Source organism: Melanostigma gelatinosum (assembly GCF_949748355.1).
Source record: "Melanostigma gelatinosum genome assembly, chromosome: 3".
NCBI classification, from domain to species: Eukaryota; Metazoa; Chordata; class Actinopteri; order Perciformes; family Zoarcidae; genus Melanostigma; species Melanostigma gelatinosum.
The window spans coordinates 21964261-21978697 of record NC_136636.1 but is presented as its reverse complement, the minus strand read 5'-3'; the positions used below and the strand labels follow the sequence as shown (position 1 = coordinate 21978697).

Here is a 14437-nt window from a genome sequence, read left to right as displayed (position 1 = left end):
ACAGCTGCAGTCTCTGGCTCAAAGAACTTGTTCATCAGCCTCATTAAATAAATTAGAAGGGTGGAGTAAACAGAACTTCAAAGATGTGTTGCTCATCTGCCCAGAAGCATTTCAAACTCTGCAGCCAAAAGCCCAGACGAGGCGTGAGGTGTAATAAAACTCTACTGTGTATTCTGCACAAATGACGGATACTTAACTCAAGTTCACGGATTCAGCAACACAGTTACAGCTCGAGATGTAGAGCTCTGTCAAGCTTTATTCATTACACTTTTTTGGGGACATTACAAATATGTCACGATTGTACACATGCATATGAAAAATAAATGGATACATCACCAACACACATCGCTGCTTAAGACAAGGTCTCTGACTTTATAGAAAACTTATAAACTAGAACAGAAAATGTCCTGTTAGCTATAATCATTTTACATTATCATTTTTTACTTTTTTTTTTTTTTTACATCCGGTACATGTTGTTAAAAAAACAATCTTCGTGCAAAACGTAATCTTAACCCTCGAAAAGCAAACAATGACTGTTAGTTGCTAACATGTTACATCTTAGCCTTTCTTTCCGAAAAATAAAAAAACAACCTTACAGTATTTACAGGGATGCTGCCTGTTGATGGAAGCATTATGTGGACACATGGATTAAAACTTGAAGTCTTTCAGGATGTCGCTCAGTGGATGTGCAGCAGACCTTCAGGGGAGTTTCTCTGTCAAAATGACTTCCAGCCGTCCGTCTGAGCTGCCGTTAATCGATAACTTGAGCCAACTTGTGTGCCGCCACGGTGGTGTCATTCACAAACGAGGACTTACTCATCCCTTGCTGCAGGACAAACAGTGAAATGACAAATCAGTGCACCGCCTCAGTAAACACACTGAACTTACAGTGAGTGACAAACCCCCGTGTACTTAACTGCACTGCGCTCACGGCTCACTTCTCAATAACAGTTGGAGTCATGATGCATGGTGCTAATGTGAGGTCGTATACTGAGCTGCTAGATTCCTTGGCCGTATCGCTTTAAGAGCCTCGAGCACACTCGATGGGCATTTCCCTGAGAACGTTGCCAAATCCAAACTTCCTCCCTCCGTTTCTCACAAATACCTGACAGAGGCGTCGACACTGTCGAGTTGAAGGTGCGCAACACACCCAAACCCTGACAGGTCTCGTCACTCGGGGGTTAAGCTTCGACTCACCTTTTTCAGGACGCTTTGTAAATCTTTTTCTGACCACATGTTGTGGAGAAGCAGGGCTGCAGCTTTGCTGGATTTGGGGAAATGTCTTTAAAGAGGGGGAAACAACTGTTAAAGATCCGTTGGGACTTTCCAACATGCATGCAAAACATACTTCCGGTGAGTCATAGGTAATCCCCATACCTTGAATAATCGTTCTTAAGAATACACACCGCTCACATGGAACCTTACCCGTTCTGGCTGAGATCTTTCAGTGAGTTGATCAGGTTGTTGTTTAATAGGTCCTTGCCCATTTCAGGTTCCTTCATAAGCAGGCAGTTAGAAGTTTGGCAGGCCATGGACAGCGTGTCGTCAGACTCATTTCCTTCCTTGGTGCCTGCGCTGAGGATGCCCAGCAGCCCTGGGAGGGCTTTACGAGCTTCAGTATCAAAGCAAACAAAACCGACAGGCTGTTTAACACGAGCAAACACTTGTAAAAAACAAATGATTACTGCATTGCATTTCAAGGTCCTGACTCAAATCTGACATCAGCGATATGTGCTATATGCTGAATCATATTTGTGTTTAAAAACATGCAGGTGACATGGTTTTCGTGCCACGTGTCTTACCTAAGACATTGTGCAAGTTTGGGTTCTGGGTCAGGTTTCCTACCAAAGCCACTGCGTTCCTCTGCATGTTGACTTTTTTTGATTTTATAAGGGGGCCGATAACTTTCAGGCCATTCACTTTCTGCACAATGGTCTGGCACATTACACTGGAGACCTGTGAAGACAGAAAACCATGTGAATTCAGGAAAGTCTGAGTGCAAGCATATACCAAAACATGCATATAGAGTTGACCTAGAAGTGTTTCTGGTAGAAAAGAATATTTGCAATGATAATTACAAGATTATCCAAACTAGTCTCCATGAGCTACAACTGCTCAGATAGTCAAATGTAGTTTGTTGGATTTGTTTTGTCCTGGTCAGTGTGCACAACTTGTTTTTTTCTTACGATGCTTTCTTGTGCGGTGAGGTTCTGCAGGGCTCCACAACAGGCCTCCTGTGTTTCTTCTCGCTGGCTAGTCTCAAGCAGAGACAGGTAACTCTGTATCGTTTTGGAGTGGATCAGCAAACCGGCCCCGCTAGGTTGTGGATCCTCCACAACCGGGAAGTCAAAGTGTTGCTGGACAAGGAAGGGGGCAGAAATGCTGAATTTGTGTCCGTGTGCAGGACAAGATGGAGGAAAGCTTCTGTGTTTAATGCCAAGGCAAGAGGCGATTGCTCAGTTGAGAATGGATGGATGGCACGATTTTACTTTGACTTTTCTTTTTAATTTCTATTTGCCGTTGATATGATGGTGAAATGAATAACTAATACATATTAATAATCTAAATTTCACTGTAGGATTTTTGGAAACAGACGATGAATCGGAATGATTCATGGGAGGCCGTGTCATGTCATGGGAATGCAAACATACAAAACAAAGCGAAAGATAACACCTACTGGAGTCAGAGCACAAAGTCTCGCACTGTCACTCTAATAATAATAATAATAATAATAATTACCCGCACAAGCGTCATAATGTCGGTACAGTTACCGGACAAGTCACGCTGAGGAGTATGATCAATGAATGACAGACACACTGAGGAGTATGATCAATGAATGACAGACACACTGAGGAGTATGATTAATGAATGACAGACACACTGAGGAGTATGATCAATGAATGACAGACACACTGAGGAGTATGATTAATGAATGACAGACACACTGAGGAGTATGATCAATGAATGACAGACACACTGAGGAGTATGATCAATGAATGACAGACACACTGAGGAGTATGATCAATGAATGACAGACACACTGAGGAGTATGATTAATGAATGACAGACACACTGAGGAGTATGATCAATGAATGACAGACACTGAGGAGTATGATTAATGAATGACAGACACACTGAGGAGTATGATCAATGAATGACAGACACTGAGGAGTATGATCAATGAATGACAGACACTGAGGAGTATGATCAATGAATGACAGACACACTGAGGAGTATGATCAATGAATGACAGACACTGAGGAGTATGATCAATGAATGACAGACACTGAGGAGTATGATTAATGAATGACAGACACACTGAGGAGTATGATCAATGAATGACAGACACTGAGGAGTATGATCAATGAATGACAGACACTGAGGAGTATGATTAATGAATGACAGACACACTGAGGAGTATGATCAATGAATGACAGACACACTGAGGAGTATGATCAATGAATGACAGACACACTGAGGAGTATGATCAATGAATGACAGACACACTGAGGAGTATGATTAATGAATGACAGACACACTGAGGAGTATGATCAATGAATGACAGACACACTGAGGAGTATGATCAATGAATGACAGACACACTGACAGATTCTGTCTGGACTCTAGACAAACTGAACCCTTGTAGGAAGTGTCGAAAATAATTTCCACCACACCATCATAATTCAAAGTATCCCTTGGGCCCTGTTCTACATCGGTACGCACACCTTCCTCGTCTCACCTCGTGTTCGGACGTTTTGCCCTGGGGACTGAAGCAGCCGGTGGAGCCGGTGTCGCCCTGGCTGGGCCCCCTGTTGACCGTCTTGGCCAGCGCCGTGATCCTGCTAAACAGAGCCGGAGCCTCGGCCTGCAGCTGGAACGTCAGGTTGTGCAGGATGCACACGCAGTTTTCCACAGACTGTTTCAACGACACACGACATGAGGCCCACGTTTAACAAGACACACAAATAGCAGAGGGATATTTCGCCACTAATAGATCTAAAGTAATGCGGTAAATCCTGCTCCCTGCTGACCCGTTGTCACAGCATTTTAATAATCCACAATATTGAGCATCCCTAGCGTGCCCGTACTGTTCAAATCATGGGTCTGTAAACTGTCTGTATGAAGGCCACATACTACAGTAGGTTGTTTTCTAAGCAGCTGAGAACATGATGACTCAGCTGTGCCTTCTGTTGCAGTAGAGTGCAGCATGAATAAATCATATTATACCTTATCATCTGGTGTTCCTGCATCCACGCAGCCTTTAACATAACCGACCAAAGAGTCGACCAAACCTCGACACTTTCTCATCGCCTGTCTGTTGCTTTGCTTGGTGCTGCTCAGGTTTCTGTTGGAAGTGAAATATCACACGTCTGATCCATGAAAGAGGAAGTATTCTTGGCAAAGAACACACATTGTGTTTTATGACGAACATAACCGCGACAGTCAGTGTGTAAATCTAGTTGTCTGATAATAATTTTGCCCTGCCTTAAAAGGTCAACAACAGTAAATCTTGTTCACTCGGGGAAATGAATAAAACAAGTCAGGTCAAACAACTACAGCTTTCCCAGAACAATACGGGAAATCAGTCAATGTTTCACTGTTTGCTGATGTAGTAAGACAACTGACTAACATGCTAACATCACCTGTACCTGCGGATGGATTGATGGTGATGTCATACATTTACAAGTATTAAAACACCTCTGCAGCTGCTTTTTCTTCTTTTTAAAGCATCAACTTTGACAGAGAAGCGTATTTATAGGTGCAGACAGGCTTGTAAGGTTTTGGAAAGGCATTGAAGGCATAAAGGAATAAAGTGTTGCACAGCACAGAAACAAATAATATCAGCGGAGACACAAGATCAGCATAATGCAACACATACAATCTCAATACAGTTCAACAGTATACTCTAATTCACAAACACCGTGTACTAAAATGTCTTATTGTGATGATATTCAAACTTAGTAAAATATGACATGTATTTCTCACAGAGGTGGCATAATAACAACCTTTGACTGTGTCGCCAAAATTTACATTTGTACGATTTATTTATCCTGGTGCCAGTTCACGATGGTAATTATAAATGGTACAGTAATCATCCGCCTTTTTCCAGAGGAAAAATCTGCCTTGAAGTCCGCGCGCCTGATCAGCGCGTTAGCCCCGCCCTTTGTAAAAAACAAGGCAGATCAAGAGCGTGCGACGGAGAGTCGTAGCAGTAAAAGCAGTAAAACTACTGCTATCAGTAAGCTCGTAGTATCGGTCTGTGTTCCGCTGTCATTTGTCTACATTCACATTCAATATATTGACTAATTCAGGCCTTTCATAATGTACTGAACCAGTTTTCTACTGACCTTCCCTCGCCACGAATCTCTTATCATGCACATCATACATATGTGATGTATGGACGTCATGTATAAATATGTATTAATGTGTCTACTGCGTTGGTCCAGAGTTACACATAGAAGCTGAGCCTTATGGCAGCTGAAGCAAACACACATGGCGTGATATCAGGTGCTCGGTTGGTTCTTTTGCTTGCCTTAGACATCCGGTGGCATTAAAGAAGACGTCGGGGTCCCGGCTGTTACTGCTGGAGCGGTCGGGACCTGTTGTGTACGGCAGGATGGCACGCTCCATTAAGACAGGCAGGGCGCTCTTTAGCAGGTCTGGCTTCACGCTGTCTACAGAGGACAGATTCCACAGAAGACCTGGAAGGAACATGAAAACCTTAGCTGTTTGAGTGGCACGTCAATGAAACATTCATTCACAGCCTGTGGGAAAATATACATGTTTAGCTTCATCGTTAGAACAGCAGCGAGGTGATATGCTTCCACACTTGGCAGAATGACGGAACTCAAGAACAGCTCAGTCATTGACAGGAGGATCTAAACAGGATTACGTAATGCAACAAACAAGTGGCTCTCTGTCTGACTTGGATAGGGGTCGGTGTGTGTGTGTGTGTGTGTGTGTGTGTGTGTACACACATATGTGTCGGGCTGCATCTTCCAGAGCTAACTTGTACCTGTCAGCTGTTTCTGTATCTCTACAGAGTCCGTATCTCTGAGCAGAGCCGCAGCGTCCGTGATGCCACCCGAGCGATGCACCTGCTCCTTGTTGTCGTTGCTTTTGAAGGACAGGTTCCGGAGGGCAGCCGAGGCCGTCTGCCTGACTTGTGAACTGGAGCTGCGCAGCAGACCCACCAGAGGGTGGATCCCATTCAGCTTCAGCACCTGCGAGACGAGAGGGCTTCGGGAGTTAGCGCAGTAATAATTTACCGTAATCCTAATGATAGGGATTTGCTCAACATGAAGACTGTATTTTCTACGACGGATGACGCTGAGTTCAAGGATACGTCACGTCAGCAGCAAGGCTGCAATACAAACGGGGAAAAGCAAGCCACAGCCAAGCGGCCGGAGACCCCCAGGGACCCCTAAAAGAACTCAGGTTTACTGCATGTTAAAGATACAATCATTAAAGGGACAGTTCACCCCCAAATTAACAACACATGTTTGCTCTTACCTGTAGTGCTGTGTATCACTCTGTGAGTTGCCTAGTCTGGGAGATATTTGCAGTAGAGATGTCTTTAGGCATCAGATATTTAGGCTCAGCAATAGCCCTTAAGTAGTTTTCTACCCTGTAATAACTTGTCTACATGTTGGTGTTCCCCATTCGTGCCGGAGACATTCCTATGCAGGATTCAAATGACAGATCCAAGCATGAGGAGCTCACGGGAAAGTTCACATTTTGATCTCACAGGTATCAGACGCACTGTTTACCATCACAGTGTCACAGCGGTTTCGAGTTACTGCCGAACCGTCGGTGGAGTTTTGACTGACATGGGGTGAGTGGGCAACCACTGAATGTTCACGTTTGGCAGGACAGAACATTTACGACATTTGTCAAGATCTCCGCACTGAATGCCAGGTTGAAAATGACGAATGAAATGAAAACAGTGTGTCAACATGACATGAAGATAACAAGCCACCTCCTCTTTAGCCTTGTCGTCGATGAAAGTGTTGTGCTGTATGTAGGAAGCGCCACAGTGCTGATACGTCTCGTCCTTGCTGGAAAGATACTCGACAGCCTCCTTCATAGTGATAACAGCAACTCCACTGTTGTTGTTTGACCTGTAAGAAAACAACAATGTAAAGGCTATTTAAAACACACAGAGGATGCAAGAATCATTTGTTCAGTGACACATTTGATTCATATCATTTGAAGTTGGCGGCCAACTAACCCAGAATCTCCTTTGCTCTTCGGAGCGCTCTCAGTAACGGGAGACTTCGGGAGTGTTTTGCTCACGTTCACTTGGCTGCTTACGTAGTAGCTGTTTCTTTTGGTCTGACCTGTGCCGTTCACAGTGTGCTCGGGCTGCAGCTGAGGCAGGGATGTGGTGTTTGTTACAAAGTCAGCGCTGGCCCTCTCTGTCTTGTAGGTTCCCCTGATGGAAAGGAGCCTCTGCGGAGGAACGGAGCGCTGTGTCACAATGCCCCGACCGAGCAGATCAGAGCCGCTGCTGCTGTTGTTTTGACCGACCGCCATGGAGCCGACAGAGGCGTAACCACTCTTGGACAGATAGGTAGTCGCGCTCTTCTTCACACTGGATCCCTTAATGGTGTTGACTACGCTCCGCTTGAAGTTTGTCTCTTGGTTGAGCTGCAGAGCCAAAGAGCACATGCGTTTGCCATGAAAGATGATCTTGTTTCGTGAAGGCTTATTACGACCCGCAACGAGGCAAAGAGACAGAGTGACTGATATAAAGCTGGCATTGGAAAATGTAATTGTGAAAGAAGGTTTTGGTGTGCAGCGCTGTGGGTTGGTTATATACTTCTAGGGGAGAGGCTGGTAAACAACATATTTTTGAGAGGAGAGAGAAAGTCTGGATGAATCTGGAAACAGGCATTTGAGGAAGAAATGGGAGAAAAGTCTGCTGAGGACAACAAATCTTTCAGCCTGTTTCTTATTTTTGGTATTAGGCCACAATATGGTAAATACAGGGCCGCACTAAAGCGACGCATCAAATAGTGGAGAAATAAAAACGCTTTCACTTTGATTCATTGGAAGTTAAAGTCAGTCGTAATTCACACGGGGCAGGATTCAAAGAATGTAGAGAAAAAGGTTTAAACTTTTCAGATTATCTTACTTTATTTTTGAGGTAGAATCTATTCATTTTAAAGTTGAAAGAATTATTTGATTGGTTGATTGATTAGCCAAGTATTTGGTTTGGGAAAGAATATATCTTCAACTATTGTAATAATAGTTTTGTGCCTTTTCTAAAGCACAAATGCCAAATATTGTCAAATGTGAGTATTTGCTACTTTTCTTTGTCATTTATGATGGTGAATGAAATACGTTGGGGTTTCGGACAGTTATTCGAACAATTTGAAGACACCACATTGGCGACTATAATGGACATTTTTTCACAATTTTCTGACACCTTATAGACAAAACAATCATTCATTAATTCTGATTGTCGTTAGTTTCTGCCCTAATCTATATCCAATCTATTTTATGGTGTTTAAAAATAATAAAGACGAAGATATTAAGTTCTAATTAAGATCCCTCACAAAACACTTTGTGCAGTCTTGTAAAATGATTGGTAGCTACGGGCCTGCCTCATCTGCGACTAAAGATGAAGATAAACAAAACAATATTAATAAGCTCCATAACTTACAGTTTTAGAATGGCTATTCACCGAGAAGAGGCCTCCGTTAGATGCGCTGGACTGTGACTTCAGAGCTTCTACGAAAACGGAGTCATAGGAAGGAGCTGAGGAGACATGAGGAAGGTTATCAGCTGTTACACACAGTTCACGAGAGCAATGTCTTCAATTTATGACTTTTCTTTAAGAAAACAGAAAAATCTGTTACTTATTCAGCTGGCGGGATGTCTGATCTTATTTTATTTATTGGTATATTGGAAGGTATTATACCTGTAAAGGTCACACTGCCGATCTTATTTCTATATTCAGCATTATTTGTTGTCATTGTTCCATCAATAATCTCTTGTATGCTATATTGAGATAGAACTCTATTTGATTTTAAAATACTTTAAAATAAAATCGACTAAATTTCTGATTTTAAATGGTTTCATCCTAAATGTCAGATACAGACTGCTCTCAGGTTTCACCAGTCTTCAGATTTTTTCTTTTTCTTTAATACATTATTTTCCTGTAGGTCAGTTAATGCGATTTCAAAACGTATAGGCCAGGACCATAAGCAGGATTTTACCAATACAGAGTCCACCGACGACCCCTCGCCACCATAAACATTTGACCACAAAACAAAAAGAGGGTCCCTAAAATTGTTAATTATAAAGTTGTGTTATTACTGTTTATATCTTATTTTTCAGCTCTCTGTTCAGTTACACTTCCTGTAAATTCAATATTCCAACATAAAAGACAAAGCTTTTCCACACTGCCAGAGGGGAAGATAGGGGAAGATAAAGAGCAACAGGTGACACAGCCAAGTGAGCACTAACCCGGATTTCAACGTTGATTTCTGGTTGAAAAAGCGTTGGTATGGGGTCTGAACGTCTAAGACGTATTTTAACCGTCTTTTGAACCGGCTAAATTACGGTTACAATATCAAGGTGTCACAAAACACCAATTTGTTTTAAAATATTGATGGTTTGTTCAGTTGTAGGTTGAAAGAGACGCGATTTTGGTTACTTTAAACGTATTTCTCCAAAATCATATTCCGCTGGCCGTTCATATGTGGTCGACACAAAGACGTTATTTCAACGCATTTAATGTCTCATATAAAACGTCGTAAATATGGAACTATAGACTGTGTGCTGTCAACCAGAAGCTCACAGGACATCATAATGAGAGCAGAGCACATTATGTCTGTATATGTTCACTAAAACACAACTCAGTGTTTACTGCTGGAATACCTAAACAGTAAACATGTGTGTTAGTTAATGTACTGTACTGACGTTAATAGATCATGGTCAAAACATTGTTGTTTGGGTTATGGCGATATATAAACAATATTGTGTAATATCCAGGTCAGCATCGTTCCGTTGAAGACACGTCTATGGTCTCCGGTGTAGAGACGTTCAAAACTGGTCTAAGTCAATATGTTTTTCTAATACTTGTTTTATTTACAGATGTCCAGCTTGAAAATATGGCAGATCTCCTGAAACAGGCTCCTGTGTGGCTTTGAAAACGACATTTAAAGAAGGAAAAGGAGATTATGTTTTTATATAAAGAACATTGTTATATTTATATTGTGCTTTAATAAATACAAATGAACTGTTGCTGTGTCACTTGGTCTTTTGTCCTGTAAGTGGAAACTGTTGATGTGTTCTATACCCAGAAGGACTGTAAGCATTTCGGCGTTGAATACACGGTTAAAACACGGTGAGGTTGAATACACGGTTAAATCACGGTGAGGTTGAATACACGGTTAAAACACAGTGAGGTTGAATACACGGTTAAAACACGGTGAGGTTGAATACACGGTTAAAACACGGTGAGGTTGAATACACGGTTAATACACGGTGAGGTTGAATACACGGTTAAAACACGGTGAGGTTGAATACACGGTTAAAACACGGTGAGGTTGAATACACGGTTAAATCACGTTGAAAAGTGAAAGGTTTTTAGCCGACTATTTGTAGACGTTGATTCAACGCTCACGTTTAGACCAGATATCAACGTGATGTCCAATACTGGCTTTCAACTGATAAATGTGGATGTGGTTTCTTAGTAAGCCTCTAAATCATGGGTGTCAAACTCTGGCCCGCGGGCCAAATTTGGCCCGCCGTGTAATTTCATTTGGCCCTTGAGGCAATATCAAATTAACATTAGAGCTGGCCCGCCGGTATTATACAGCGGCGATGCCGCTGTAACACCGCATTCACCGCTAATACTACAAATCCCATAATGCTCTGCTGTTGTTTTGGCGCGCCAGCCATGCTCTCTCCTCTGTGTCAGTAGCGATCCGTGTTCTTGCGCAACGCTTCTGCTGAAAGCCGGCCGGCTCACCCCGCCACCCCGTGACTCTCTCCCAGACGTGCTGCGGCCTCATTCTACAACTGTCAGTGTCACTGTGTTACCCTTGCCAAAAATGGCGAAAAGGAAGGCAGAAAACAGAACTTTTCTGGACAGGTGGGAGACAGATTATCTGTTTCTATATGTAAAAGACAGACCTGTTTGTCTCGTTTGTGGAGCCAACGTGTCGGTAACTAAGGAGTACAACATTAGGAGACACTATGAAACGAAACACCAGGACAAGTACAAGGACCTGGACACGACTCAAAGGAGCCAGAAAGTAGAGGAGATGAAAAGAGGTTTGGTTTCACAACAGAATATGTTCAAAAAAGTCACAGCACAAAATGAGGCTGCTGTAAAGGCAAGTTATATCGTGGCAGAAGAAATCGCCAAATCAACCCGACCCTTTAATGAGGGACAGTTTGTTAAAAAGTGCATGCTGAAAGTTTGTGACCAAGTGTGCCCAGAGAAAAAGCAGGCCTTTTCAAACGTAAGCCTGAGCAGGAACACAATAGCTGAGCGCACATGTGATCTTGTCACCAAGCTGCATGACCAGCTGATGGAAAAGGGAAAAGATTTTGTTTCTTTTTCCCTTGCTGTGGACGAGAGCACTGACGCGTCTGATACTGCGCAGCTGTCAGTCTTCATCCGCGGTGTCCACTCAAATCTGTGTGTTACGGAGGAGCTTTTGGGATTTAAATCCATGCATGGCACAACCACAGGGAATCATGATTTAGAGTCTAAATCATGATATATTAGTATTAGCACAATGTAGAGGACGAAAAATTATAGTATTGCAAATCACGTTTAAATCTGGTCTAAGCGTGAACGTCTTTTCAACGTCTACAAATAGTCGGCGAAAAAACTTTCACTTTTGAACCAATTCTGAACGTCTTTTCAACGTCGGGCATAGACCTCTTTTAAACGTCTTTTCAACCAAAAAATGCTCACTGGGAGGTGGACACGACCTCATTGTCCTGCAGGACCGTAGCTCTCTATATATATATATATATATATATATATATATTTAATGGTTTGATTCTGCAAACTGTCTGTTTAACTATGGTTAAGCGATTATATATATATATAGATCTATATATATATAGATCTATATATCTATATATATATCTATATCTATATATATATAGATATATATCTATATCTATATATATATATATATATATATATATATATATATATATCTATAGATCTATATATATATAGATCTATATATATATAGATCTATATATAGATATATATATATATAGATATATATATATAGATATATATATATATATATATATATATATATATATATATATAGATCTATATATATAGATATATATATAGATCTATATATATAGATATATATATAGATCTATATATATAGATATATATATAGATCTATATATATATATATATATAGATATATATATATAGATCTATATAGATATATATATAGATCTATATATATATATATATAGATCTATATATATATAGATCTATATCTATATATATATAGATCTATATCTATATATATATATATATATATATAGATCTATATATATATATATATATATAGATATATATATATAGATATATATATATAGATATATATATATAGATATAGATATATATATATAGATATATATATAGATATCTATATATAGATATATATATAGATATCTATATATAGATATATATATAGATATATAGATATATATATAGATATCTATAGATATAGATCTATATATATATATATATAGATATCTTTTTAGAAATAAGCAGTCTTGCCACGTTACTTTTTCCCCCAAAGAAATCCAAGAAAATTACGGAAAAGTTCAACAAACAATAACAGGGTTATGGAGGAAAAATAGCTGCCAGCAACCAACCAAAACAATAACAAGTTGTACTTGTATAATGTAAAACTCTCTTCAGTCCCGGGTAGTATGCAGGGCCCTGGTGTATTGGCTGCTCTTACATGTTGGAGACAAAGAAGTCGATCCACTCCTGCTGCTGCTGCTGGACGTCCTGGACCTGGTCCTCCGGATAGTCTGCACTTGTTCGATGACGCGCTGTTGGGCTGATCGACACTGGTGAAGAGACGGCATTGCCAGCGACGTGTCGTCCACATTCCCGATGGAAATGGCCGATTTCATCGGATCCATACTCATTTTGTTTCTGTACTGCCCGGGTGGTGCGACCGCATCCAGAGGGGTCTCGTGCGTAAAGCCAGTTAGCTGCGCAGTGTCGGGAGTTGCCAGAGGAAATCAAATCGCACCTTGCCCTGCCCTGCCCCATTAGACCGCGCCCATGCAAACACAATACACCGCCCTTTACTGCACTTTCACTGGCTCGTTTTGGCAAATACCACTCCATCATGGAGCACATGACCCATTCTCCATTATGGCAAACTGGTTTACTGTCAGGCCTATGACATAACTAGATGTTTAATCCAGATAAATCAATGCTACGTCGTATTTCCTGCAGTAGCTGGTTGAGGTGGAGCTCCTTTACTTTATAAAGTATATATTTAGTCCAGTGGTTCCCAACTCAGAGACAAATCGGACTTGAGATGATTAATAGAGAATGGAAGAGAAAAAAAGTTATGCTAAACAAATGGGAATTAATTTCTTGAATTGTGTTTGTGAAGATTGTATAATTTTGCTGCTTTGGGACTTGACAGTCATTCAACAGTTATAAAGAAAATAAAAACAGCTCAAAAGACATCTGAAACATGACATTTGACTCGGTAATAATGTTTTATGTAAATACAGATGCTGAAAAGTAACTATCTGTGAAGTCAATGTACAGTAAAAAAAAAAAAAAATTCCGCAGTACAAGTAAAAAGTATGTAATTTATTAATTTTATTTAAGCACAGTAATTAATTAAATGTACTAAGCTACCTTCCACCCCCTATATATCTTATAAGAACACTCTGAGGGGGGCCAGTGTGCTTACTGAGTACTTCTACTTATAACTATTACTTATGATGGAGAAATGTCAAATTGTTTTGGTATGTTCAACTTAAAAGATGCAAGTACTTCTTCCACTACTGGAGATCTTCCTACGGTCTAGAAACCAACAAGTCAACCAAGGCCTCATTTCCTCATGTTAACAAGTCATAAAGGCTACGACAGCCACAATGAATCACTTTAACTATTAATCAAACTAAATGTCACGCAATCAACACACGAAACACACTGGATTCCAACAGATAAGGGACAAATAACACGAGGTGGAAATGTACCGTAGATAATAATCACGCACCGCAATCATATTTCAGACCTGTTCATGGTGCATTGGATTCCTTCTTACCTGCAAGAGTTTGACAATGATGCCATCACATGACGGTACACTGCAAGGGAAAAAGGGGATATACAGTAGATTCATGTATTTATTTAGCACGGGGGGGATATAGAATGTAATAGGTTAATGCAAGTAAT

At 40.8% G+C, this 14437-nt stretch overlaps 1 protein-coding gene across 1 annotated transcript; it reads right to left on the bottom strand.

Moving 5' to 3' along the window:
- Positions 1-202: 202 nt before the first annotated feature.
- On the bottom strand, positions 203-13202 carry pkp1b (plakophilin 1b). The gene is made up of 13 exons (XM_079266206.1): positions 12972-13202; positions 8669-8763; positions 7232-7650; positions 6980-7121; positions 6017-6224; positions 5534-5702; positions 4228-4345; positions 3740-3916; positions 2187-2357; positions 1803-1956; positions 1426-1612; positions 1198-1282; positions 203-826 (listed from the first exon to the last, which is right to left on the bottom strand). The coding sequence occupies exons 1-13, from the start codon at positions 13162-13164 to the stop codon at positions 752-754; spliced, it is 2193 nt and encodes a 730-aa protein (XP_079122332.1). The 5' UTR covers positions 13165-13202; the 3' UTR covers positions 203-751.
- Between the last annotated feature and the right edge of the window lie 1235 nt (positions 13203-14437).